Genomic DNA, 25,273 nt, shown 5'->3' with positions numbered 1-25,273 from the left:
CTCCCCCAGCCATCACCTATTTTTGAGCGGCTGATTGTCCGCCAGCTGAAATAGCAGCGCCTGCTTCTGGGGCCGAGTCACCCGCCCCGAATAGGAGCTGCCGGCACCGCGGGGAGCTCAGGTTTCTGCAGAGCCACCGTGATGCAGCAGCTCTCGTCTGGCTGGGGGGCCAGCAGAGCCCTGCCCACGGCCCTCATGGCAAGGGTCAGCAAAACCCTTCCTGTGACTCTCACGCTGGGGATAAGAAAAGCTCTTTCCGTGGCTCTCATGCCAAGGGCCAGCAAAGCTCTTCCCATGGTGCTCGTGCCAGGGGCTCAGCGAAGTGTGGGTTCTGCCGTGCCAGGACCACATCTCTTTGGCCAGCGTGGGGACATTCCTGCCCCTAACGCCTTGCATACCTGCACCACTCGCTGCCAGACTCCTCCCCCTCTAGGCACTCCCCCGACCTGAGGACTGCTCACCACCCTCTGCCAACCCCTCAGCACCACCCTGCCTGGGGAGAGGGGGCCTTGGCTGGTTTTGGGTCTCACCTAGCAGGTGAGGATCCTGCAAATGGGCAGAAGAGGGGGGACAGAGGGGTTCTACTGCCTGCAGATGGGGGGAAATAGGTCACAGGTGAGGGGGTGGAAGGCAGGGAGGAGAGGAGCCCAGCCCTGCTCCCTGACTGGGAAGGAGAAAGGCCACAGATTTTTGGCAGGGGTGGCTCAGGCATCCCACTCAGGGGCTGAGGTGATGCTGCTAATTATAAGCTAGGAGAGCAGAGCTGTGAGAGTCAGGGTGAAGGTATGCAGGGCACGACGTAAGCGGTGCCTCTCCTCACGGGTGAGTAACAAGAATGAGCTGGAACGGGCTGGAAAGAGCTGAGCTCTTCTCCGGAGGGTGACGTAATGTGCAGGATCAGGCCACTCCTCCCGGGAAGGGACATAAAAGCCGCGGGCGGAAGTGCTGGGGCAGAACTCTGAGGTCGAGAGCTCGCAGCACAGCAGCAGCACCAGAGCGACAGCTCCAGCAGCAGCTCTAGCAGCGACAGGTCCGACATCTCTGATATCTCAGACATCTCCGACATCTCCAGCACCGGCAGCGATGCTTTGCAGAATGCACCTCGCACCCTTTGCCTCCAGCTCCCTGGCCAGCCAGCTGGGCACAATGAGGACCCTCTGGCCGCATGCAGAGACCATCTTCGCCGAGCTGCAGCAGGAGGTGGAGAGGGCTCGGCAGTTCATGAGCAGCTTCGAGCAGCTCCTGAGTAGCCAGGTAGCCACGGCCACAGAACGAACCCCGAGCGCCAGCGTAGTCTCGACCCAGGACTCCAGGGAGGGCTTCTCCATCTGCCAGGACGTGAAGAACTTCGCTCCCGAGCATCTGTCAGTGAAGGTGGTGGGCAGGAAGGTAGTGCTGGTGGGGCAGAAGGAGACGCAGAGCACGGACGAGAAGGGCTCCTTCTCTTACAAGTACGAGGCGCTGAAACGTGAATGGGATGTGCCCGAGGAGGTGGACGCCGAGGCCCTGACCTGCTCTCTGTCCAAGGAAGGGCAGCTCCGCATCGAGGCCCCCAGGCTGGCATTGCCAGCTGCCCCCGAGAGGAGTATGCCTATCCAGGTCAGCCCTGCAGCCCCCCACCCTGGAGCAGCCTCTGAGGACGGAGCCACCAGCAAAGCCCAGGTGTAACAGGAGGGAGGTGCTGCCCTGCAGCAGGACCAGAGCAGACAGCAGCAAGCCCTTGGGGTTGGCCTTGATGATGGCACCAGCAAGGAGCTCACTTTTTTCACTCTCCTGGAATTGTTTTGTATCCAATAAAAATTATTTTGCATAGAACCTGCTTGTGGTCTCCTGGTGTTGATTGATGGGGAGGTTGCACCCTGGCCTCAGCTCTTGATGCCAGAGGAGGTAGATGCACAGAGAGGGAAAAATCTCTCGTGGTGCTTCAGGGCAGCAAAAAACTGGGTCGATGGTGACCTCACAGGGAGGGAAAGGATCTGGGAGCAGGGTGCAACTCAAGGTGGGGGAGGCAGGAAGGTTGCAAGCAGGGAGAGGTGGCCCCACAGCAGCCCAATTCTCCCAGAGCAGGCAGGCTGCCTTGGCACCTTCCTCATGCTGTTGTCAAAATCTGTGCCAGCCCCACAGCCCTTTGGGCCCTGCTCAATGCTCACCCCCCTGGGGGACCTTGCTTGGTGCACGGGTCACTGTTGTGGCCCTTCCTTTCCCCTTACAGAGCCTGGAAAGGGGCTGCTGGAGGCCCCTGTGAGATTGCAGCAGGAGGTGGCAAAGTTCATCACCAGGCTCTGTGTAACAACCACAAGCAGCTGTGCTCAGGCCTGGGCAGGCAGCAGGTATGCAGCTGGGCACACCTGTTTGTGCCAGCACCAACAGCCCTTTCCCATGGCTTCCCCAGCCCAAAGTCCCTCAGAGCCCAGCAGCAGATGCTCAGACCATCTCAGGCACCTCCCCAGAGATGGAGACCACACAGCCTGGAAGGAGCCAGAAGTATGACCCTGTCAGCTAGGAACCAAGGACAGGAAACCAGCAGATGGCAACAGCAGCTCCCCTTGTGCTCGCCAGGTTGTTCAGAAGACCCCCAGCAGCACCAGTCCACGTCCCACCAGAAGCAATTGAGGCCTCAGATGTCCTGCAGAGGTCTTGAGTTCCCCAGGTAACAAATAGTTGACTGCCACAAGCAGCACCCACAGCCCCAGGTGAGCAAAGCCCAGGTGAGGCTGAGGGGAGCCCACAGGCAGCCTGAGCTCTAGCCAGACATCAGGAACTGGGTCCCTGAGTCGCTCCAGAGCCTTCCTGCCTCCAGGGTTTTAACAAAACCCAGCACAAGCAGAAGGCACCAAGTCCTTGGACAGAGGAGGAAGGCTACAGGAGCAGAGGCTGCTTGCAGAGGTGACTTTATTGGCAGGTACCCAGCAGGGCTCAGACACAGGGAGCAGCTGGGGAGGGCCCTGCTGAGCAGCCCCTGCTCCCCCTGACTGGGTGTTCTGACAGCAGTCAGGAGCACTCCTCAACCTCCAACACAGCTGCTCTTCTGCACTCAGCTGATGAGGAAGCCTGAGCCACATTCTGATGGCTTTATAAAAACATTGGGTTTGGTCACACAGAACTTCAGGTGCTGAAGACCACAGTGACAGCTCCTGTACACCACCAGCATGGGTCAGAGATTGCACCAGGCACTGGGCAGCAGCCAACACCAGTTAGAGTCTGGCACCAGGAGTCATTTCAATGCCTCCCCTTGCCAGGTTGGGGGTTCCAGGTGTTTGCAGTGCCCACTGAGTGCCCCAAGGTTCCCCCAGCTCAGTCCATCAGTGCCCCCTGTGCAATGTTCCCAGAGCAGGGTTAGCAACAGCAGTGGCATCACAGCTAGGAAATAGCCAAGGAGAACTCTTTTGCTCATTTGTTCCACAGCAGTTTGGTGCCTGAGGAAAGGCCCTGGGGTACTGGCAGGCAACTCCCAAGACAAAGGCAGACAGGAGGCAGCTCGTGGTAGGTGCTGTATTGACGAGATACTGATTGGTTACATGGAGAAACTTACAATACAAAATACAGAAGAAACAAACCAGGTTGGCTTCCCTCTGCCCCACCCCCACCACACTCAGCACTGATTTGGTCAGAAGTGGCCCCACAGCTGCAGTTTGTCACTAATGCTACAGTTTAGTGGTTCTAGGTGAATCGTACTGGTCTCAGCCTCAGCTTTACGTGGGGGTGGTTTGAAGCCTCGAGATCCCTTTTGTCTTCAGCAGTGACCTACAGTACAGTGGGACCCAGGTGCCACCAGCCCTGCCCAGGCAGAGGTGAGCTGGGCCGGGCAGGCAGCAGGTCACACATCCACCACCACCAGAGGGAAGAGCAGAAGTTCGTATATTAAAAAAGTGACTTAAGACTTAGAATTGAATTAGTATTGTACAGAAAGGTGCAGGTGGAAGAGCTCCCTCCAGCCTATGATCAGAAAGGGATGGAGAATCACAGCGGCCACGGCGCAGCCGCTCTACGGTAAGTGCGGTTGTTAGCGGTTCCGGGCTCCGGGGCCCTCTCAGTTGCTGCAGCACTGGCTCCTGCTGGGCTGGCTGCTCTCCTGCAGGTCCACCACCCGATTCCTGCCGGCGCCCCCTGAAGCTGTCTGGGGCTCGTTTTTTGGCAGTTTCTTGGCTAGAAAGGAAGAAGACATCAGGCAGCTCCTTGGAAGGCCAGTGACAGGCCAGGCTCTGCCCTGGCACCCCTCTCCACGGGCTTGGGGCAGGACAGTGCCAGCAGCATGAGCACAGCCAAACCCACCCCAGCTCTGGCTTCAGCAACCCCTCCCTTTCCTCACTGACCAGCCCAGACGGGCAGGGGGTCCAGGCTCTGTAAGGCAAAGGCTCCCAAGACTCACAGACTGCAGCAGGCTGGAAGGGACCCTCTGAGGTCTTGTCCAACCCCCTGCAGGCAGCAGGGACAGCTCTAACCTGAACAGGCTGCCCAGGGACACATCAAGGCTGATCTCAAATGTATCCAGGGATGAGACCCCAACCACCTTCCTGGGCAGCCTCTTCCAGTGTCTCCCCACCTTCACTGTGCAGAACTTCCTCCTGATGTCACTCTGCCCTGCTCCAGTTTCAAACCACTGCCCCCTGTCCTATCCCCACAGGCCCTTCTGAACAGTCCCATCCCCTACCTGCCTGGAGGACCCCTTCAGATACTGAAGTGCAGCTCTAAGGTCTCCTCAGAGCCTTCTCTTCTCCAAGCTGCACAGCCCCAGCTCTTTCAGGAATTCTTTCCAGGAGTGCCTCTCCAGACAGAGTGAATTGGTTGCTCCAGCAGGAGCCTCTGGCTGCCACAGAGCTGCAGTGCTGCTGGTGCCCAGAGCCGCTGCAGCTCTTACCTATTGCCATGAAGATTTCGTTCACATTCATCGCTGTCTTGGCAGAGGTCTCCATGAACAGCAAGCTGTTGTCATCTGCATATGTCTGTGCGTCCTGCAAACAGCCACAGGGCAGACTGAGGGACTCCTGCCACAGGCAGGCCCAAGGCAGCTGCCAGAAGCACTGGAGAAATGCCCTGTGCCACCCCTGGCCCTGCCTGGCTGGGGACGGGCACCACACAGGTGGGGCACAGCAGCAGAGCTGGGGCACAGCACAGGCTGTGAGCCCAACCTGGGCACTTTGTGTCCTGAGCAGCACAGCACCTGGCACTCTGCTTAGCTGCAGGGTGGCACACACTGGGTGCAGCACAGCAGCCCTGGGCAGGTCTGAGGGAAGAGTTGCTCCTTGAAGTCTGCCTCAGACAAGGCAGCTGGGAGTGATCCTTCTCCTGCTGCTCAGGCCCTGCTGCAGACAGCCCCCAGCTGTGCAAGGCTGAGAAAAGGCTGAAGCCAGCAGCTTGTGCTCCAGGGGCCTTGTTCTCCACAGTTCTACAACTGCTACCCACAGGAGCTGCAAGTGCTGAGCAGAGTGCAGGGGGAGGCTGCAGTCCCCTCCTGAGTGACATCCTGAGGTCCTCAGCACCTTCAATCCTGACTCCCTCAGAGCACTTTTCACACAGCCACCATCTCCCCCACCCCAGCAAAAGGCTTTCCTGATGTGCTCAGGCAAGAGCTGAGCTGCTTGTCCCTCACCTGGAAGTCCACAGCCCTCTTGGTGGCCAGGTCTGCCTTGTTCCCTGCTAGTGCAATGACGATGTTGGGGCTGGCCTGCCGCTGCAGCTCCTTCACCCAGTTCTTGGCTCGTACAAAAGTGTCCTGCAAGCAAACAGGAGGCAGCAGTCAGGAAGGGCAGCCCCTCACTGCCCCACAGCAGCTGTGATTGGGACAGAACCTTCCTGCCAGCAGCTTTCTGCCTCTGCAGCACTTCACAGCAGGACAAGGCAGGGGCTGCTGGCAGCTCAGTGTCTACAGGCAGGACTCTGCAGCTCTCTGGACCCTGACACCCTCCCAAAGCACCACACAGCAGTGCACAGAGCCCCCCAGCACCCTTCCCAGCACTCACTGTGTTGGTGATGTCGTAGACCACTATTGCTGCCTGTGCCCCCCGGTAGTACATGGGGGCCAGGCTGTGGTACCTCTCCTGCCCTGCCGTGTCCCAGATCTCGAACTTGACCGTCGTGTCGTCCAGGCAGACTGTCTGTGTAAGGAAGGCAGCTGCAAGGGAAGGGGGGTGGGAGCTCCTCAGCCACAGCCAGCAGCACTCTCCAGTTTGCTGACTGGTTATTCCCTTGTTCCACCCAGCAAAACCCCACACTCAGCACCGTGCTACAGGCAACCAGCCCTGGAGCCTGACCCAAGCACAGCAGACAGCCCCAGGGCCTCACCCAGAGCCCTGCTCACCCAGCAGCTGTACCCACAGCTATGGGTAGCCCCTGCCTCGGTCACTGTAGGGTCAAAGCAGCCTCCTCCCAGCTCACAGCTCCCAGTAAAACTGCCCAGAGAGCCAGGTAACGACTGACCTTTGATTGGTGACACCACAGCAATGATTTCAAGCTAGGCCTGAAAGAGCTGAGGAAGCTGTTACCAAAATGAGGACAGAAGCAGCCCCAGCATCTCCAGCCATGGTCTGAGGAGCTCATTAGGGGCCACAAACCAAGCTGAAGGCCTCAGCTCCAATTAGAAGCAGGAATCCAAGGCCTGGCAGCCTCAGAGGCAGCGCAGTTGCCATAGCACCGCTCCCTGCTGCGCTCAGCTCCACAGCACCAACAAGTTGTAAAGCAGGAGTTAAGCAGCAGCTGCTGGACTATTTATAGCAAACCCTCAGACCAGGCTGGAGCAGCCCTCGCTGCTTCTGGTACCCTTCGGCTGCACTGGGAGCCCAGCACCTGCTGGCAGCTGGAGCTGGCACTCACCTCCAATGGTGCTCTCCTGGTACTCGTGGAACTGCCCCTTCACGAAGCGCAGCACCAGGCTGGACTTGCCCACAGCCGACTCCCCCAGCAGCACCAGCTTGAACTGGCAGATCTTGTTGCCAGCTGCGGGCCCGTTCGGTCGAGCAGCTCCACCTCGGCCTGCCATGGTGGCCTGAGTGCAGGAACTAAGACTGCTGTAGGTTCTGCACCGGGATCCACCTGGAGGCAGGCTGCAACTGCAAGAGGAGCTCAGAGTCAGCGCCAGGCTCCTGGGGCAGCCACAGCAGTTCCAGAGCCTGGGACTGCTCTGCAGCCACCAGCAGCACAGGCCAGGGGGAAGAACCCCTTCCATGGTGACCAGCTGGACCCCATGGCACCACTGGGCAGTTTCTGTCCTTCAGCAGGATCTGACCCTGTCTGAGCCTCCACGGAGCAGGGACACGGGAGACAAACTCTCCTCCCCACCAGCAGCCCCTCCAGCACCTCCCTGCTGGGGAGAGGGAGGTGAAGGCTTACAGAGCTTTGGTGATTGAAACAATTCCTTGGGTCATGAGGTAACTGAGGATGACCTTTGGCTTCTTCCTCCCTGTGAGGTCACAGAGTGGCAGCTTCAGCCTATCAGCAACAGTCAGACCTGGCAGTGCCACACGAGGCACTCGGGGAAGCAGTTCCGTCTGTCTGTCCCTCATGAGGGCCTGACTAAGGAAGCTCCTCCACTCGGTGCTGCCCAGGGGCACTCACACCAAGCTGTTAATCCTACCTCTGCCAGCTGCAGGCCAGCCAAGGGAGTAGGTCATTTGGGACCAGCCTCTGGGCACAGGCTGCCTGCCCAGGCCAGCACTGCTCACTGATGGCAGCAGGGAAGAGGCCACAAGGAGCAATCTCTCCATGCAGGATGTGCCAGCAGCCCCAGCTGGCAGAGCCATGGCACCAAGTGGACTGCCCAGTCCTAGGGTAAGGCAGAGCTGGGTCCTTGCTATGGCCCTGCCAGGCCCCAGGCTCCTAACCCCAGAGCACAAGCACTGCCCTGGCAGGATGAGAGCTTCAGAGGAAACAGCTCAGCAACTGCCTCTGCAGACTCTGAGGAAGCAACATTTGGCAGCTCTGCCCAGGAGCATCTTGTGCTCAAGAGGCACACCTGCAGCTCCACAGCTCTACCTCTCTCTGAACCTTTCCACCTTTTAGTTTCTCCTCTCAGGGTTTGCAGGAAATCAGCTTCGGTTTAACCTTGGATCCCTCTCCAGGGCAGCAGCCAGGTACCGGCTGTGCCACCGCTCTGGACCAGCACTGAGGGCCAGGGGAGCCCTGTCCCTGCCCAGCTCTGCCCCTGCCATCTGATAGGGGTGATCCCAGAGCACAAGGAAATGAGCCTGTTGACATCCTCAGCTCTTAGCCTGACCTATATTGCAGAGCTCTGCATTCACTCTGCCATCTGGCTGTGCTACTTGAGCACAAACAGCACTAAGCCAGCATGGCTCAGGGGCAGCCACCACCAGGACCAGCAGCCACAGCCTCTGCCTGCTCTGGAGAACATCACCTCAGAGATGGGCTGAAGCTGGGCTGCAGAATGGCTTCATGCCACCTAAGCAGCTGTCAGACCTTTAGGATGCTTGGGAGGACTCTCTGCAGTTCAGATGACCCTGACTGGCCACCACACAAAGCTAGGGTGACCACTTCTGGAGGGCCAAATAACTAAAGTGAGAACTATCAAAGCTGTAGGCACCAAGAGCTCTCCACTGCAGAAAGGGAACTTTGGCACTGCCAATGTCTTTGAGGATTTCTGTCCAAAAAGAACTAAGTGCAACAGCAGGGCACAGCCGAGCTACAGCCTGGGCCAGCCCACACTGACTAGAGGTGGGTTTGAGAGCCAGGAATGCTCTGTGTTGAATGAAGCTGTTTCTGCTGCCCACCCCACCTCCTGCAGCTCATTTCAAACCAGGCAGCCCAGGACAGGAGCCCAAATCTCCAGGGAGATCCCCAGGTTAATGCCTGCATGGGAGCTGCTTCCCCTGACTGCCTGGCATAGCAAAGCTGCCAGCTCAAGGTGTCAGAAGTTACAGAACCTGAGAGTTTTGCCCTGTGCTGACCCTGTGCAAGGCCTGCACAAAGCTGGAGATGTTGGAAACCCAACCCTGCAGAACCCATGTCTCACCAGGGCTGCTGCTGCTCTCAGCTATGCAAGAAACCATTTCATTGGGGATTTGTTGGCTCAGACCCAAAACCCTGGAGACAAAAGCCCCAGAGCAGTGTTTATCTTAAGGAGCTGACAGCCTCACATGAAGTTCTTGGCAAAGCAAAGCCCTGGAGTTACCAAGAGGCTCTGCTTCACCTCACACAATGGGCAGTCAGCCACTGCTGGCAGGAAGCTTCTGCTACCCAGAACACCCACCCAGAGCTGGTGATGCAGCTTCAGGACCCTGAGTCACAAGAGACTTCCACAAGCAGGGCCAGCAGCAAACATGGGACCTGCCAGAAGCAGAGCCTCCAGCAGTGCACCCTGAGGTTCAGCCTCACCCTCCAGAACATAAGACGGACAAAAGCAAAGTACCAGAGCTGTGCAGGGGCTGCACTAAGAGGTAACAGAGGCAGCTCCCAGCCAGCAGATGAGCCAGGAAAGGCACCTGGAGCAGAGAGCTCAAGCCCTCAGCATGATCAGGCTTAAGCTCCCTGCAGAAACAGGCACTGCCCTCCAGGCAAGAGCTCTTGGCCAGCAAGGCTGAAATCTAGAGCACCTGAAACAGCTCTGAACTGGGTGACTGAGAACTGCAGCTGTCTGGAGCTGGCTACAGCCTCACAGAGGAGATTCAGAGCCCTCAGCCACCTCAGAGCCCTGCAGAGTGCTCCTGTGGCTGCTACAACTTCTCATGCCCAGCCCCCCCAGATCTGGACACACTCATTTTAGTTGGGAGGTAAATTGGACTGACACTGGTGAGAAGTTAACTGAGATGGACATGGAAACAGAACCTGCAGCCACAGATCCTTCTCATACTCTTCATGCACATGCCTGGGACACCTGCAAGGCCACAGCCCCCAGAGCAGTCCAACAGAGGCTGTTTATCAGAGCAGCTCCTCACAAACAATTCCATCAACAGTGACTTCAAGGCCACCACCCTGCAGCCACTGCTGAGCCCAGAGCTGAGCTGGGACAGCACAACACAGCCACCCCTAGCCAGGCAGCCCAGGGCCAGGCCAGCAGCAGGAGCCCCTCCGTCACTCCCACCTGGGGGACAGAGCCTGCTCTGACAATGCCCAGCACAGAGCCATCGTCCTTCTGCTACCTCCACAGCCTCAAAGGCAAGAAAAGAAACCACGATGAAGGCCAAGTTTCTGCTCCTCAAGCTGAACAGAGCCAGTGGGGCTGGGCTGAAGGGCAGAGCTTCTACCTGGTCCTCATGTGCCAGGAGAGCAGCAGGGATAAGCACAGACCTCAGCTTCCAAGCAGACACTGCCAGAAATGGTTCTGTGCCCCAGGGGCTGAGAGGATGCACAGCCACAGCCTGCACAGAAGTCCCCAGCCTGGGCTGCTGCACACCAGCTCCTGCTCTCAATGCTGGCCAAGGCTCAGCACCCCCTCATGAGACACAGCTCCACTTGGGCCAACAGCATTGTGCCTTTAGATAGCAGCTCCTGCTCTGGGAACAGTGCAGAAAGCTGCCATGGTCACTGCAAAAGAATCTGTGACCTTCACAATATTTCCTGCAGACAGCACAAAGATCTCTCCCCTCCAGCAGCTCCTTGTCTGGAGCTCTACCACCCAAAAGCAAATACAAGCACCAGGATTTTCTTATCTGTTTGTACAGAACTTCCCAGCAGCTCATTCCTGTGCTCCAGGGGAGGAAGGATTCCTCCTCCCTTCACATGCAGCCCTGTCCTTCTCCCACACTGTCACTGCCAGGCAGGTTCCCTGCTCCTGGCCAGCACTTGGAGTCCTTTCAGTGCTACTCCAACATCTTCACAGAAATTTGCATAAGAGGACTTCAAGCTTCATACCCCTGGGGAAGAAAAGAGCTGACTCCACCGTTTCTACCCTCTTCCAAGTGTGCTGACCAAAATACTCTGGGCTACTCCCACTTCATTAGAAGTGTTCCCATTTCATTTCCTGTGTCTGAGCTCACTTGGCATTCCCTTCCCTCCCTCTGCTGGGAGATGCCACCCCACCACAGCAGCTTCAGGAGGTCAGCAGCAGGGCCTGGAGCACTGCTGAGCTGCTCCCTCCACTTCAACACCACCCAGCCTGGCCAAGCACACCTAGTGTGTTACTGGGCAGCTGTTTCAGACACTCTCCAATCCACCACTGGTTCCACTAGCAAAGCAAAGGGACCTGAACCCAACTGCTCACAGCTAAACTAGACAAGGAGGTTACTTTGCTGTATTCCTTCCCACACACCCAGCTGCTCTTCCCCCTGCTGCTGTCTGGGAACTCCAACCTCTCTCAGCAGTCCCTGTTCCATCCTGCCCAGGCTGCTCCCTCACCCAAAGGGTATCAGCACCTACTGCAGCTGCCTGAGAGACCTCCACTGCCTGGCACTACCTTAAAACAAATGTCATCTGAATTAGCCTATGGTGTCCTAGAGGGAAAGATTGCCTGCAGAGGCTATTTCTGCTCTGTCAGGGAGTTCTGTTGAGAGTCAGGAGAAGTCTGAGATGATTTCAGCACCCAGAGCCAGTTACCAAATCAAGGCACTGCTCCTCCTGACCTTCCAGACCTGGGTGGTCTGCTGCCCTGCCTGCTCTCCTCACTCCCACTGCCCACATGCTCAGTCTGAGTTCTTTGTCCTTTCCAGCCATGGTTCTCATTACTCAACTAACCTAAGAAAATGGTAAACACTTTTCCAGTCAAGGCAGCAGCAGGTAGCAACGGATAGCCCAAGGAAGCTCACCAGGCCAGCAGAGCACCTTGAGCCTACAGGACCAGAGGTATCTTTCTTATTTTGGCCTCAAGCTTCAGAGTCTTGCCTTCAGAGCAGGCTCATGCATCCTAACCCAGTGTAAAGCAGAACTGATCCCATGCTATAAGCCGGGAGCTCAGATGTATTGACCACCACACAAAAAGCTATGAATAGGAGATGGAAGTTGCTCCACAGCAGACTTTAAATAGCAGCTGCCCTGCCTGCTGTCCAGGCTCCTGCCACACTCAAACACAGCCAAGGTCAGAGCTGCAGCAGCCCCACACAGGAGCAACAAGCTAAAGGTCAGGGATCAGGTGAAGGCTGCATTGGGTCTCCCTGGCAGACCCAATCTACAGTGGGAGACTCCCAGTTTACAGTTGGAGTCACAGTTGGCAGAGAGGAACTACAACTGTCACAGCTCCTGGTGGCCCTCATCCAGTCACAAAAACCTCAGCAGCACCTTAAGGTTCCCCAGGGACCATGCTGGAGCAGCTTTTGCAGGGCTGGGCACCACAAACCTGTTGCTCAGACCCCACCTGCACCAGCAGCCTCTGCAGGGGCACAGAGCCCTCTGCTGGGTTACACCTATCCTGGATGAGGCTGAAAGAACCCAGCCCCCCAGGTAGACAAAAGAAACTTAATGCAGGTGGGACTTGGTTCCTTCCCCCCCAGAGAAGGGGTCCCTTAGCTCTGTAAGGGACAAGCCCCCCACACCCTCAGCTCACAGCCCAGAGCCTCTCCTGCCGAGCTGGAGGTCTGCACCCAGCCATGCCTGAGTGTGTCTGGGTCTCCTTCAGACATCTATAACACTTTGTGCCTTACTCCAGAGCTTGCAGCACCACAGATGCCCCATGAGGAGCAGAGGGACTGTGTTTGTCACCAGCAGCAGCCCAGAACAGCCTCTGCTGTACTAGAGCCTATTTGTAGCAGATCCAGTCACAGCCCTCATTTCAGCAGCTCTCAGCTTGGGACCCTGCTTGGGTATTCAGGCTTCCAAATCTGCCACCTCAGCAGGTGACCAGATCCAGCAAAATATCACACAGCTCCTATCCCTACGGGTGCCACACCTTCCCCAAGATCCACTGAGCCTTCAGTCAGCGCTACAGGAGACAAAGGCGTTAGGAAACAGCGGCCGGGCAGCCCCAGCGCACCGGCAGCAGGCACTTGTGCTCGCTGCCGAGGGAGCTTTTCTTCCTCCCGAAGGAAAACAGCCCGAAGCAGCGCCAGACCCGAGGCTCCGCGACATCCTCCTTCAGTTCAAGATCGTCACCTGCGCCGTGCTGCTCTTCCCAATTAGCACCGCTCCCTTTCCCGGTCACAGTCCCCTACGAAAGCAAGGCCTTGCCCCACAAGGCCGGAGGCACCGGTGCGCCATGGCCAGGAGACCCTGCGGGCGCGGCTAGCCCAGAACCCGATACAAGAGGTTTATTTCGGACAACCCAGACACCGGAGCCCCCTCGCTCGCTCCAGAGCCCAGCTCACGCCCAGCAGAACAGCTCCTCCCTCTCCGTCTCTACTCCCACCCCAGAGCCTCGGAGCAGCGCGTCCTGTTGCCTCTCTCCCTCGGCCGAGCTCTCGGGAAACCGGGTCTGCGGCGCACGGGCCCGGCGGTGCTGGGCCCCCAAAACAGGCACCGCCCGGGACAGGGCTCGGCACCGAGCCGCGCCAGGTCCCTCCTGCCCGGACCCTGCACAGACCGTGCCGCGGCGGTGCAGGACGAGCAAGCCTTGCTGACCCCAGTCCCGAGCACACTCACCGCCCGGAGCGCCGCTCCCACCGCCACCGGTGAGTCTCGCAGGCCCCAACCCTCACTTCCGCCTTTACCCGTTCCGCTTCCGGACACGCCCACCCCTTCCGCTCCCATCTCGTCGGCCACAGGCCGCAGCAGCTGCCAATCAGCATCGCCCCACGGCCTAGCCCCGCGCGGACGCGTCTGCATCACGTGACCAGCGTGGCGTTACGCCGTTGCGCTCGCCGCGGTGGCTGATGGGAGTTGTAGTCCGGAGGGGGCCAAGAGGGATGGCCACTGGCGGGGGCCGCGGACACACACTGAGCGGAACAGGAGCTGGAAAAATAGAGGCTTTATTTCCCGTTATGGGGGGAACGGGGCCGGACGGGGGAAACGAGATCAGCTACAGGACAGCCGTGACCCCCCGGACATCCTCCGGGCACATCACCCCCCTGGAGAATCCTCGGACCAGCCTCCGAATGGGCCCCGCAGGTCCCGGGAGGGGCAGCTCCGTCTCACGACCCCGGGCACGAGGTGGAAGGTGCCGGGAGGGGTGCTCGGGCCTGGCCTGGTTGTAAAAAAGACCCCGCGAAAAGTATAAAATTTTATCAAAATCCCTGCCGGTGTCGGGCCAGGGCGAGTGCTGCACCCGAGGGGCTCCCGTGGGAGCAGGACGCGAGGTGCGGGGATCCCCAGCCGCTGTCCCACTCCAGCAGCCGCCTCTAGGGGACGGTTCGGGCCGGCGAAGTCGGCCCCGGTGACCGGGGTGAGGCCGGAGCTGATGTGTCCTGGGCAGCGAGGAGGGCAGCGGGGTGGCGGGTGAGGGGTCCCCGGGATGAGGCTCCCCGGGGCGAGGGTACCGTAAGGCGACGACCCCGCGCCGCCATCCCCGTACCCATGGGGTCAGTGGGAGCTGGAGGAGCTGGAGCAGGGCTGCAAGTGGGCGCAGGGCCAGCCGCTGGCCGAGCAGCCGGGAAAGGAGTGGGCAGAGCGGGGCGGCAGCGATGGCGGCGATGAGTCCAAGGCCTGGCGGGAGTTCGAGCTGGGGGTGATCCCCCGCAGTGGGCACAGCCCCTCGACGCCCACCCAGGGGTGCATGGCAGGGCTGGCAGCGGCGTGGGCCGAGTGGCTGCGGACAGGGCAACGTTTGAGGCGGGGGCTGGCAGAGGGGGAGCTGTGGGAGCTGTGGAGCATGGGCAGAGGCGAGGGAGGAACTGGGGCGGAAGGTGGCGAGGGCCGAGAGGGCATCGAGGTCACCACAGGCAGGCGGTGGGAGCAGGCAGAGGGCGGAGGGGTGCCCAGGCAGCCTTGGAGCAGCTCCATCATACGCTGCAGCTCCTGGCTGAGGTGGGATACCTCCTGGTTGAGGTGGTTGATCTGCAAGGGGAGGGAGAGCAGTGAGCACAAGCGGATGCCACTGGTCAAGCATCCCCAGATGTCTCAGGGACACCCCTCGGGTTCCCTCCACACCTCCTGGTTGAGCCTCCTGATGTTCTGCTTTATCTCCTCTGCTTCCAGTGCTAGGGCTGGGCCATCTGCATCTGTCCCTGCTGGGGAAGACAGGGCTGGTGACAAAGGGCTCCCCCTGGTCCCTGCCCCCATGGCCTGCGTCTCCAGCTGTGCCCGCCAGCTGCCAGAGGTACCTGACGTGGGGGAGTCTCTCGCTGTGCTCTGCAACGAGGCATCCACGTTGAAGGAGAAGGTTTGTGGCTCTGATGTCCTCCCATTGTCTTCAATCCCATCCACAACTCTAGAGCAGGAAGAGGTGAAGGCTTGCCCTTGCCACACTCTTGCCACCATTTCCAAGTGGCCTCTCGGGGCTGGCACAAACCCACAGCAGTGGCATCTCCGAGCCTTACCTGGGGCTGAGGTCCGGGGGACCGTCGGAGTGCAGGGAGGGGATGAGGAGCTTGGCCGGCCTCCGGCTCGTGCTGCCCTCCCGCTCCGGGAGCCGAACATCCCTGCGGCACTGCGGGGAGGGGCTGCGGCCGCGGCTGCAGCGGGACGGACAGCGGAGGTTGCGCCGCAGAGCTGAGGTCTGGTACAGATCGTCGCCCAGGAGGCTGCTCAGGGAGCTGCGGCGTGCGGGGCTGCTTAACTGAGGCAGCAGCAGCTTGCGGTGGGAGACGGCAGCGGGCGAGTACTGGAAGACCTCATCCGACTCCTCCTCGTCCTCCACGATGGAGGGAAGCGGCTTCTCCGCGGCGGCTCCGCTCTCCGGACGAGGCTGCGGGCAGGCGTGGGGAGGAGGTCAGGGCTGGTCCCTCCACAGGTGCCCGGGCCAGGCACAGGCACGCATGCCCCGTTCTTCCTCCTGCCTCTGGCACAAACCTGCGGTCCCTGCGACAGCCGCGGTGACCGGGAGTAGCGGCAGAGCCCCTAAGGGGGAACAAACGGTGCGGGTCAGCGGGAGCCTCACACAGCCTCAGGAGCATCCCAGCAGCCAGGGGAGGGGCACAGGGCTCCTGCAGCGCCTGGCAAGCTCTGCTGCATCCTCCACCTCACCTGGGTGATGGAGGGGTTGGGTTTTGGTAGGGCTGTCTGGGATCTAGAGTGACCTCCTGCCCCTGGGGGTGGTGGATACCAATGGGAATGCTCTGGATAAGCATCAAAGCCGGGGGAGGACAGGTTCTGCAGAGCTATTTCTGCAGCAGAACATCCCCTTGGCTGCCGGAACCAGCAGCGTGACTAAACCTGGCAGCCCCCGGCGCTGACTCCTGCGCATTGAGGGGGCTGTGCCCTGGCTGCCTGTCTCGCGGCACCTCCCCATTCTCCTCCACCCCCATTTCCAAACCTTCTATCTGCCTCATCCTCCTGCACTGCAAATGCTCTTTTTTCCTAATGCCCTGGGTTTCACGGAGCCGAGAGACAGGCTGGGATGGACTGGCATGGCCAGGGTGGCAGAGTCACAGCCCCTGCCCTGACCTCAGAGCCTGGGCACTGCGGGGAGGTAGGGGACAAACTCCCATGGCCATACAGAGCCTCAGCCCTGCTCTCTTCTATCGAGTCACAAGGACAGGAAAGGGGCTGGGGGGAGGACACGCAGCCACCTCCATCTCGCTGCCTTCCCGCAGGTTGAAGGTCAGGTCCTGGTGGATGTCGGCCGAGAACTTGCTGGCGTACTCGGGGTAGAGCTGCAGCACCTCGCAGAGCCCCCGCAGCGCGATGTGCTGCAGGTCGCAGTAGGTCAGAGCCTTCACATCTGCATTGGTCTTGATCACCTGGTCTGTGCTGCACAGGTCGGCTCCGATCAAATCCCCTTTGCCTGCAGGAGGGTACCGGGGTGGGCTGCATGAGCCCTCAGCCCCTCACCTGGCTGGGCAGCAGAAGGGGCTGGGGTAGAGCCCACGCCACCTGCCCTCACCCAGGATGGCCAGAACCACGTCGTCCTTCAGCACCTCGAGAGAGCCGGAGCAGACAAAGTAGTTGGCCTGCAGCGCATCGCCCTGGCGCAGCAGGTACTCGCCTGGGGCACAGAACGAGGTCTTGATGTGGAGTGAGAGGGAGCGCAGGCAGCCCCGGCTGGCAGTCTCAAAGATAGGCAGCTGCAGGATGTCCTTGTTGAGGTGCATGGCCACGTCCGCTCGCAGCTCGTCGGGGAAGTCATGCAGCAGCTGGGGAGAGTGGGTCGAGGGTGCTAGGTGTGGGTGGCAGGGAGCATCCTTCCCCCTCCAGAGCGGAGCCACTCAGCTGTTACAGACACCACAGCAGAGCCCAGTGGTGCCAGGCAGCTGACATGGGACAGCACTGGCCACAGCAATGGACTTGGCCCTGCTCCATGTGCCTATCCTAATCCCAGTGCTGGCAGGCATCTGCCCCAGACCTGGCACACAACTCTGGTCCCTCCATCAGCACAGCACAGATGGGCACATCTGCACACACAGGTGTGCACACTCCCAGAGCTCGTCCCGCCAGCCCCAGCACCCCTACATCATCTAAAGGATGGGGGCTGGAGCGGGGCTGGAGCAGGGCTGGCCCAGCCCAACCAACACCTCCTACCTCGTTGGCATCGATGCCGTTGTTCACCGACCAGGTGGTCTGGAAGTACTCCAGCATCCTCTGCTTGAGCTGCTGGGGCAGATGGTGGACGCGGATGAAGTCCTTGAGGTCCTTCATGCGAGTGTGGTAGAGCGAGCGCCGCGAATACATGCGCTGGATGATGGCCGTGACGTTACCGAAGACCACGGCGTGCATCAGCGCTGGGGGCCAGGAGGAAAGTATCAGCCCCGCTGAGGAGCTGGCTGCAAGGGACTGCAGCAGGCGGGGGGCTACAGCAGGCAGGGGGCCAGGCAGGGGCTGGGCTCTGCCCCCACCAGCAATAAGGGGCTGAGGGGTGCAGCACCGGGGGGGCTTCTCCCCTAACCCGGCCCCAGGGCTGTCCCACAGGACACGCGTGTTCACTGCCTGCCCCCCATTGCTCTCCCCTGCCCAGGTGCCTCTGCCCCAGTGGCCAGAGGTGAAGCCTCCCTGGCCGTGCCCCGCTCCCTGCCTCACCCCCGATTAGCATGGTGCAGATGGAGAAGATCTTCTCAGCGTCGGTGTTGGCGCAGACATTGCCGAAGCCCACACTGGTCAGGCTGCTGAGGGTGAAGTAGAGGGAGGCGATGTAGGCACTGCGGATGGAGGGGCCCCCCACGGAGTTGTTGATGTAGGGAGCCTCCAGCCTCTTGCCCAGCTCGTGCAGCCACCCTGCCAAGCACAGCCCAAGGTTAGCACTCACCGGGCCCCCGGTGCCCAGCACGACCCCCAGGTCTGCTCTAGCCTCGCTTTGCGGGCAGGAGCCAGCCAGAAGGACTGAGGCCCCTGGCCCTCCCCAGCCCCGGCATTGCCCGCTGCCCCTGCCAGTCCCTTGCAGTGGGTCGGGGGCGTGCCCTTGCTCACCGATCTCCCAGGTGCGGGGGTCGCCGCTCTCCATCTCCTGGCGGCCGATGACATACCAGATGCAGGCCATCCAGTGCGCCAGCAGTGCAAACATAGACATGAGGAGAGTGAGCACCATGGCGCTGTACTGCGAGTACCGATCCAGCTTCTGCAGCAGCCGCAGCAGTCGCAGCAGCCGCACCGTCTTCAGCAGGTGAACCAGCGACGTCTGGGGAGTGGGCAAGAGGGTGAACCCCTGCAGGCAGGACCCTTCACCTCTCCTCACAGCTGCCAGGAGGATCGTGGGCAATGGGGCCAGCTGGGAAGAGCTCATTCCCACTCAGCCTGCGACCAGTTTGCCCAGCACGGAGCTGGGGTCACAGCTTGGCAGGGCACCAAATCACCCTGGGGAAGATGGAGAGGGGCAGGGGTGTGACAGGCAGGAACGGGGCAGGCAGCAGTGGCTGCTCTGTATGCTGAGCAGAGCTCAAGGGTGCTGCGCGCTGGGTGCTAGTGCAGGGGACATGGTGCCCTGGCAGTTACTGTCCTTTGTGGCAGCCTCTGGTTAAATTATGTGGGAGGCTTCTCGCTGTGGCTGCCATCGCTGCTTCCCCTCAGTGCCTGTGATGCCCCTGGCAGGCGTGCAAGGAGCAGATCCCACCAAAAGTGGCCCCCGGTGCCCCCTGGCACTCACCACAGTGACGTTGAAGACATAGAGCAGATCAAAGGGTAGCGCAGCGATCAGGTCCACAAAGAACCAGGTAGCCACGTAGTGGATGCAGATGGAGCGGGGGTCATAGACCACCTGCCCCGACTGGCTCACGTAGGTGGTCCGGAAGTTCAGGATGATGTCTGCCCGGGAGAGTAGCGCCAGCCCTCACCACCCCCTGCGCTAGGCAGCTGGGACAGGCTCTGCGGCCAGCCTGGCTCCTGCCTCCGCGGTGCTTGGCACCAGCAGTGGGGGCTAAGCAGTGGCAACTCCACCCTCCATCAACCCCCAGGTCCCCACCCCTACCCCGCTCAGCCCTGTCCTCCATGCCAGGCAGGTGCTACCAGGCAGGACCTACCCAGGATAAAGAGCATCTCCACGGCAATGTCACTGACGATGGTGGTGCGGGCAGCTGCCAGGCTGTCCTCTGTGCCCGTGAAGCAGACGTTGTAGGGTACGGTGACAGCCACGTAGAAGGTGGCCAGGAGGATCAGCCAGTCCCAGAGGGCTTTGAAGATGCTGTAGTGCAGCAGGATGAAGTGAGACTTCTGCACTGAGGCCACTTTGTACTCGGGGATGGACGGTTTGCTCTCAAACACGTTCTGGGGGAGCAAGTGGCAGGGTGGCACAGGCATGGTGCAGGGTCCGGCCTGCAGCCCCACTGCCCATGAGTCCTGCCAGCCTGGTTCACACCTTGATGCCAGGTATTTTCCAGTGGGAAGCAAAGGCTGTGCTGAGGTCACCCTCAGAGCTGGGCACAGAGTGCCTGATTACGGCACATGAATTAATGCTGTGATAATGCTATTATCAGTAATCCACTGGCACTGCCAGCTGCTGCCCAGAACCGTCCCAGGTGCCAATTCACACACTGGGGCAGAGCCACCTCCACCCTCCTCAGGGACATGGTGCTGCTGAGGACAGTGAGAGCCCAGCCTGGGCACAGACAGAGTTGGTTCCATCCCACGCAAGCCACCAAAATTCAAATTCACACCGAAAACCTGTGCCCACTTGTCAGCTCTGGGCCCCCCACCAGCGACAGATTCCCCTCCCTGGCCCCACGTCTGCAGGTGGTGCCCATTACTGTGGCCACGCCCAGGGGCCAGCACAGAGACAATGCCAGATCCTGCTGCTGCTGCAGCCTGGTAACAGTGTTCCCTGGGGCTGGCACAGCTGGCACGGCTGTGTACATAAGTGGCTGAGTCTTCCTTACAGCTAATGTGTGAGGAGGTACACAACCCTGCGAGAGCTGCCAGAGGATCTGTTCTCCCTATGAAACCCTAGGCACCTGCTGCTCTTGCTCCTGCTGCCGACGGACTGTCAGGCTTTGGAATAGGCTGCTCAGGGAAGTGTTGGAGTCACCATCCCTGGAGGTGTTCAGGAAACTTTCAGACTTGGCACTTGGGGCATGGCTGAGTGAGTATGGTGGTGTCTGGCTGATGAAGGGGACTGGATGATCTTAGTGTCTTTCCAACCTTAATGATTCTATGAACCACATTTTCAGCCTTCACCACAGTGCAGCTGCCAGGGATGGACAGGATGGAGGGGACTGGAGGAGTTGGAGGGGGTGGAGGGCATGGAAAGGATGGAGGCAATGGAAGTGCTGGAAGGCATTTTGGTGCCTGGGGAGGCCAATGAGATGTGTGCATGAGAATAGCATCCCAGGCTGGTCCTGGAGGAGCTGCAGCACCACCATCCTGCCGCAGCTCCAGCCCCGAGGCACTGGGAGAAGCTGAGGCTCCTCCGGGTCCTTACACGGTTGATTTTCATCTCGCCGCGGTCCCTCCGGGCAAACTGCCTGCTGAGCCGCTGCAGCACAATCCGGCCCTGCCTCCGCGCTGCCTGCAGCCGCGACCTCCCGGGCTTCTTGCTCCTCTGCCTCTCTGCAGCAGGAGGCACATGCTGGGTTAGTAGGGAGCTCTGAGCCATGGCTGGTGCCACAGAGCAGCAGCCGATCTTCAAAGCCCTCCTTGCGTGGGTACACAAAGGCAGCAGGACCCAGCAGGGAGCCTGGAGTCCCTCTGCCAGGTGTCCACTTCACACCACTCCTCAGAGCGCATCCCCGCACCGCAGCCACGGCTCACCCTCCTTCTTGTCACTCGAGTGGCTCCTGCCCCGGCTCTCTGTGATGTCCTTGAAGGAGAAAAGGAAGAGCACCACCTCTCCCTTCTCATTCTTGATGGGCATGATGTCCAGCAGGCACCAGAAGGCAGCTCCTGCAGGGAGGAAAGGAGTGGTGAAGGCAGGACAGGCCCTTGCTGCTCTGTGGCTTGACCGCGGGGCTGGCACGGGATTGAGTGTCATCCAGAGCCATGGGCAGGGGACCAGCCCCACGCACCACTCACCACCCTTCTTGTAGAAGCAGACCTCCGTCTGGTACTCCTGCCTGCCATCCAGCACCTTCTCGATGCGCTGCAGGACAGGCTCGCTGGTCTCGGCCCCGTACAGGAAGCGGCAGCTGCAGTTCTTCTGCATGACCTCGGTGCGGGCGAAGCCGGTGAGGTCGCAGAAGCCATCGGAACAGTAGACGATGGGGAAGCCGTGGTGGACCTGCGCGTTGGCCAGGATGAAGTTGCTGTCTGAAAGGAGATGCAGCCAGCCTGAGGGTTTGGTGCCACCCTTGCAGGGCTCGCTGGGGAGCCCAGCCCTGCTGCCCCATCGCAGAGCCCTCTGGGACTCAGAGCCTGGTCTCCATCCAGCTGCTGTCAGAGCTCACTCAATCCCTGTCCTGCTGCCCCTAAGCCTCATCCCAGGCAGGACCCCAGGCCCATGTGCTGGAAGGGGAAAGGGCCCAGATCCAGCTCCCTGATCCCATCACCAGAGACACGATCCTAGGCGAGGCAACCCACACCTCCCCCTTGCCATCTGCCGCTCCCACCACCCTCCGGGGCTCAGGCAACTTAACCGGAGAGGCAGCAAACCCGGCTGGGCACTGCCAGCCCAGAGGCACCACGCTGCAGTGCTGGGACCTCCAACCCAGGCACAGCACTGCGTGGCACCCACCGAGAAAAGAGCCACCTAAACCGAGGGTGGGTGGAGGGCACACATAGAGTTGGCACAAGCCAGAGGTGAAGGGGAATATCTTTGGCCTCTCACAGCACCTCAGAGCCTCCCCAGCATCATCCCTGATCCAGTAGGGAGTTAGCACCAGGCAGGGGAAAGCCCTTGCCAGCCCCATGCCCAGCCCAGGCACAGAGCAGCTGTTTGTGCCCTGCAGCCCCCCCACAAATGGGTAGGGGCTGTGCCCTGGGCCCTCAGCCACTCCCTGCTGCAGGCTCTGTGCCAGCAGGACAGATGGCTTCATGCTAAGAGGGTACCAAGGAAGTGGGCATGTGGCTGGCACAGGCTGTGTTTGCACCCATCGAAGGAAGACCAAGGTGTCCCCAGCCCCATCAGGGTCCCCAGGCTGTGGTCCCCAGTCCAGCACTCCTGCAACCTCCAGCCCAGGCTGCAGGAGCAGGCAGGCATGGTCTGTGCCCGCTCATAGGGGAACCCACAACAGATCATGGCACTGACAGCAGAGCTGTGCCAGGGTGGTGTGGGCACAGCAAGAGCAGAGGAGGTTGCAGGAAGCAAGATGGTAGCCTTCAGCAGCCCTGGCATGATGGGGGTGCAGCGGGGGCCACCACAGCGCAGCTCAGCCCAGGATTAGCCTGGGGAAGCAAAAATAGCCTGGAGCTGTGACTAAGGCCAGATTTTGGCTCTGGACAGCCAGGATTATGGCGTTGCCCAGGATGCGTTATTAGAAAAGAAAAAAAAAAGGGCTGGTGTTTGGGAGCAGCTTGGCTGAGCAGGGGCATGAGGCCCATGGGGGCTCAGCAGCTCCCTGTCAGGGTGGTCAGCTCGCCTAGACAGGCACCCTTGGGCCCAGTGGGCAGCAGCTGCCTGGCAGAGGCAGGGTTAAGTCTCATGGTATCAGTGCAGCTAAAGTCCCTCTCCATGGCAGACAAAGCCGATAAGAGACAGCAAACCTGAAAAGCCAGAGCTGGTTAAAAGTGCCCGGAGGGCTGGTTGGCAGGATGCTGCCAGGGTGCTGTGGGGCAAATACCAAGAGTTTTGGTCGAGGCATTGCAGGCAGCTACCCTGGGAACCCTTCTCAGAGTGCCAGATCCAGCCCTGGAAAACCTCTGCCCCTGCAGAGGGATAGTTGCAGGATCACCAGTCCAAGTTACAGGCAGCTCGAGCCTGACACCCCTCTGGGCACAGCCTGGTCAGGGGCTGGTGCCTTGTCACCAGTCACCCTCAGAAGGAATGGTCCAAAGGAGAGCTCCCATGGGCAGGCAGCCCCTGTGCCATCTGCGATGCTCCAGATCATTCCAGGTCAGGAGCCAGCATAGCTTCGCAGCCAGCACAGCCCCAGTGATGCCCCAATGGTGCTGTGGGAAGTGGCTCTCGGCTCCCAGTGCCACCTCCATGACAGTCCCTCCCAGAAAGGTGAGAGATGTCCAATCCCACAGGCAGCTGGCCTGGGAAGCTCCTGCTGCAGACGATTTTGGGGCTCCTTGTGGTCAGCCCTGGGCACAGCCTGTTCCTGGGTGGCTGTGTTGTGCCAGCGGTGCCGGGAGCTGGCACGTGGCATCCCGGCATGATTCCCTCCACAGCGTGTCAGGGCTTTAATCCACCCTGGCCCCAGCACAGGGACATGCAGGGGAGCCCAACCCCTGGGACGTGCCAGAGGAACCCCCAGCCGTGGGGCACAGCTACAGAAGGGACAGGGCTGGGACAGCCCCGGGCCCACCCCCGCCCCTGCCAAACCGCACCGCCACCTGCCCCGGGACACCGGCGAGCAGGCAGGAGCTTTGCCAGCCGGGGGGCTAGCGGGGGCTGGACTGCGCATCACTGGCGGCCCCGAAGGGCCCCGTGTCGGTGGCGGCAGATGCGTGCCCCGGGGGTGACAGACACGGGCAAAGTCGGGGCCGCTGGGGGCACCCGGGGCAGCTAGGACAGGGTGAGGCCGGCCGAGACCCCCACCGAGACGCCACCGGGACCCTCCCCGCGCCGCGGAGCCCGCTCGGTGCCTCTCGGGCTCTGTCCCTGGTGCTGAGCGCGGCTACCCGACACTGACCGGGACCAGGACTGGCAACGGGGAGCAGGGGGGGCCAGCGTGGGGCTGCCCCGGACACTGGGCACACGGACAGTCCCGGAGCACCGACCACGGACACGAGGAGATCACGGAGCACCGACCCCACCGACCCCGAACACAGGCACTGCGAGTCCCCAGTTGAGCGCGGAGGCAGTCGCTGAGCCCCGGTCCTCCTTCCCGCCGCTCCCCGGGGAGCAGCGTCTCCCTGCGCCCCGCCGCCCAGCGCGGACCCTTCCCCGCTTCCCGCCGCCCTGGCCCCAGTGCCGGCCCTACGAGTGCCATCGAAGCGGGTGGCGATGGTGTCCAGGAAGGTGTTCTGCGGCGCCAGCAGCCCCTTCATCACCGGCATGGTCCCGCCGGGCCTCCCGCGGGGGCTGTGCCACGGGGCTGGGCTGTGCCGCCCCGCCCCCCCCCCGCCCCGCCCCCCCCCCGCCCCGCTCCGGGTCCTGCGCGCCGCCGGCACCGGGAGGGGCCTCGGCACGGGCGGCCACCGGCACCCGCTCGGGGGCAGGTAGAACCTGCCCCACCGAGACCCGCTCCGCACCGGGACTCGCCCTTGCAGCACCTGCTCAGTATCAGTACCGGGAGCCACCGGCAATTCCAGGCCAGCGAGGATGGGGAGGGTGCAGGACCTGACTTCTCCGGGGCATCAGCTACGTGAGCCCAGCCCGGGGGCTTCAGGGCAAAGCCGTGCCCTAAGGGACCCCCTGAGGGGCACCTAGGGATGCCAGGACCCTGAGTAGGGACAGGGTGGTAAGAGGGTGGTGGGATGGAGACTGGGGACCTGCAGCACCAAGAGGGTCACCGGAGACTCTGAGCCCTCGAAGGGGGCCTCACAACCCCCCTGCTCCTGGTCTCCTGGACAGAGCTCGGTTCACCCCAGTCCCGGTTCTGCGCGCACACACACACACACCACCCACCCCCCCTCCACACACACACATACCCACTGCGCCCATGCGCACCTCGGGTGCAAGCACCACGGCTGAACCCATGCCGAAGCACTGCAGAGCAAGGTGCCAGCCCCGCTGACTGCCCCAAGCAGAGCTGTGCCCCCTCCTCGCACCTCACAGAGAGGAGGCAGAACCGGGTGACATCGGGCTACCATTTATTGTAAAAGGCCAGCGGTGCCCACAGTGCCCTGAGCGGGCTCTGCCAGGAGGAGGTACAGAAAAGTGCTATTTACACTGGCCCCGGGA

The 25,273-nt window shown here is 61.0% G+C and overlaps 3 protein-coding genes across 3 annotated transcripts; 1 reads left to right on the top strand and 2 right to left on the bottom strand.

Moving 5' to 3' along the window:
• The first annotated feature begins 969 nt into the window (after nucleotides 1–969).
• Nucleotides 970–1,704, top strand: LOC128978845 (heat shock protein 30C-like). The gene has a single exon (XM_054396870.1). It carries the CDS (start codon nucleotides 1,084–1,086, stop codon nucleotides 1,666–1,668), a length of 585 nt encoding a protein of 194 aa, XP_054252845.1. The 5' UTR covers nucleotides 970–1,083; the 3' UTR covers nucleotides 1,669–1,704.
• A 1,794-nt stretch (nucleotides 1,705–3,498) lies between these two features.
• Nucleotides 3,499–13,498, bottom strand: RAB5C (RAB5C, member RAS oncogene family). Its single transcript, XM_054396745.1, has 6 exons — nucleotides 13,456–13,498; nucleotides 6,811–7,046; nucleotides 5,961–6,112; nucleotides 5,591–5,713; nucleotides 4,859–4,952; nucleotides 3,499–4,146 (listed from the first exon to the last, which is right to left on the bottom strand). The coding sequence occupies exons 2-6, from the start codon at nucleotides 6,974–6,976 to the stop codon at nucleotides 4,031–4,033; spliced, it is 651 nt and encodes a 216-aa protein (XP_054252720.1). The 5' UTR covers nucleotides 6,977–7,046; nucleotides 13,456–13,498; the 3' UTR covers nucleotides 3,499–4,030.
• An 833-nt stretch (nucleotides 13,499–14,331) lies between these two features.
• KCNH4 (potassium voltage-gated channel subfamily H member 4) lies at nucleotides 14,332–24,426 on the bottom strand. Its single transcript, XM_054396873.1, is given in 16 exon segments — nucleotides 14,332–14,805; nucleotides 14,899–14,978; nucleotides 15,072–15,178; nucleotides 15,288–15,655; nucleotides 15,760–15,807; nucleotides 16,299–16,693; nucleotides 16,793–17,042; nucleotides 17,428–17,627; nucleotides 17,923–18,117; nucleotides 18,310–18,517; nucleotides 18,983–19,140; nucleotides 19,356–19,599; nucleotides 20,750–20,877; nucleotides 21,079–21,210; nucleotides 21,340–21,573; nucleotides 24,351–24,426. Coding segments are annotated over 16 exon segments (3,297 nt in total).
• Between the last annotated feature and the right edge of the window lie 847 nt (nucleotides 24,427–25,273).

This window comes from Indicator indicator, chromosome 39, assembly GCF_027791375.1.
Source record: "Indicator indicator isolate 239-I01 chromosome 39, UM_Iind_1.1, whole genome shotgun sequence".
Classification (NCBI taxonomy): domain Eukaryota; kingdom Metazoa; phylum Chordata; class Aves; order Piciformes; family Indicatoridae; genus Indicator; species Indicator indicator.
Note: the sequence above shows the minus strand (reverse complement) of the source record. Positions and strands in the feature narration are given on the sequence as shown.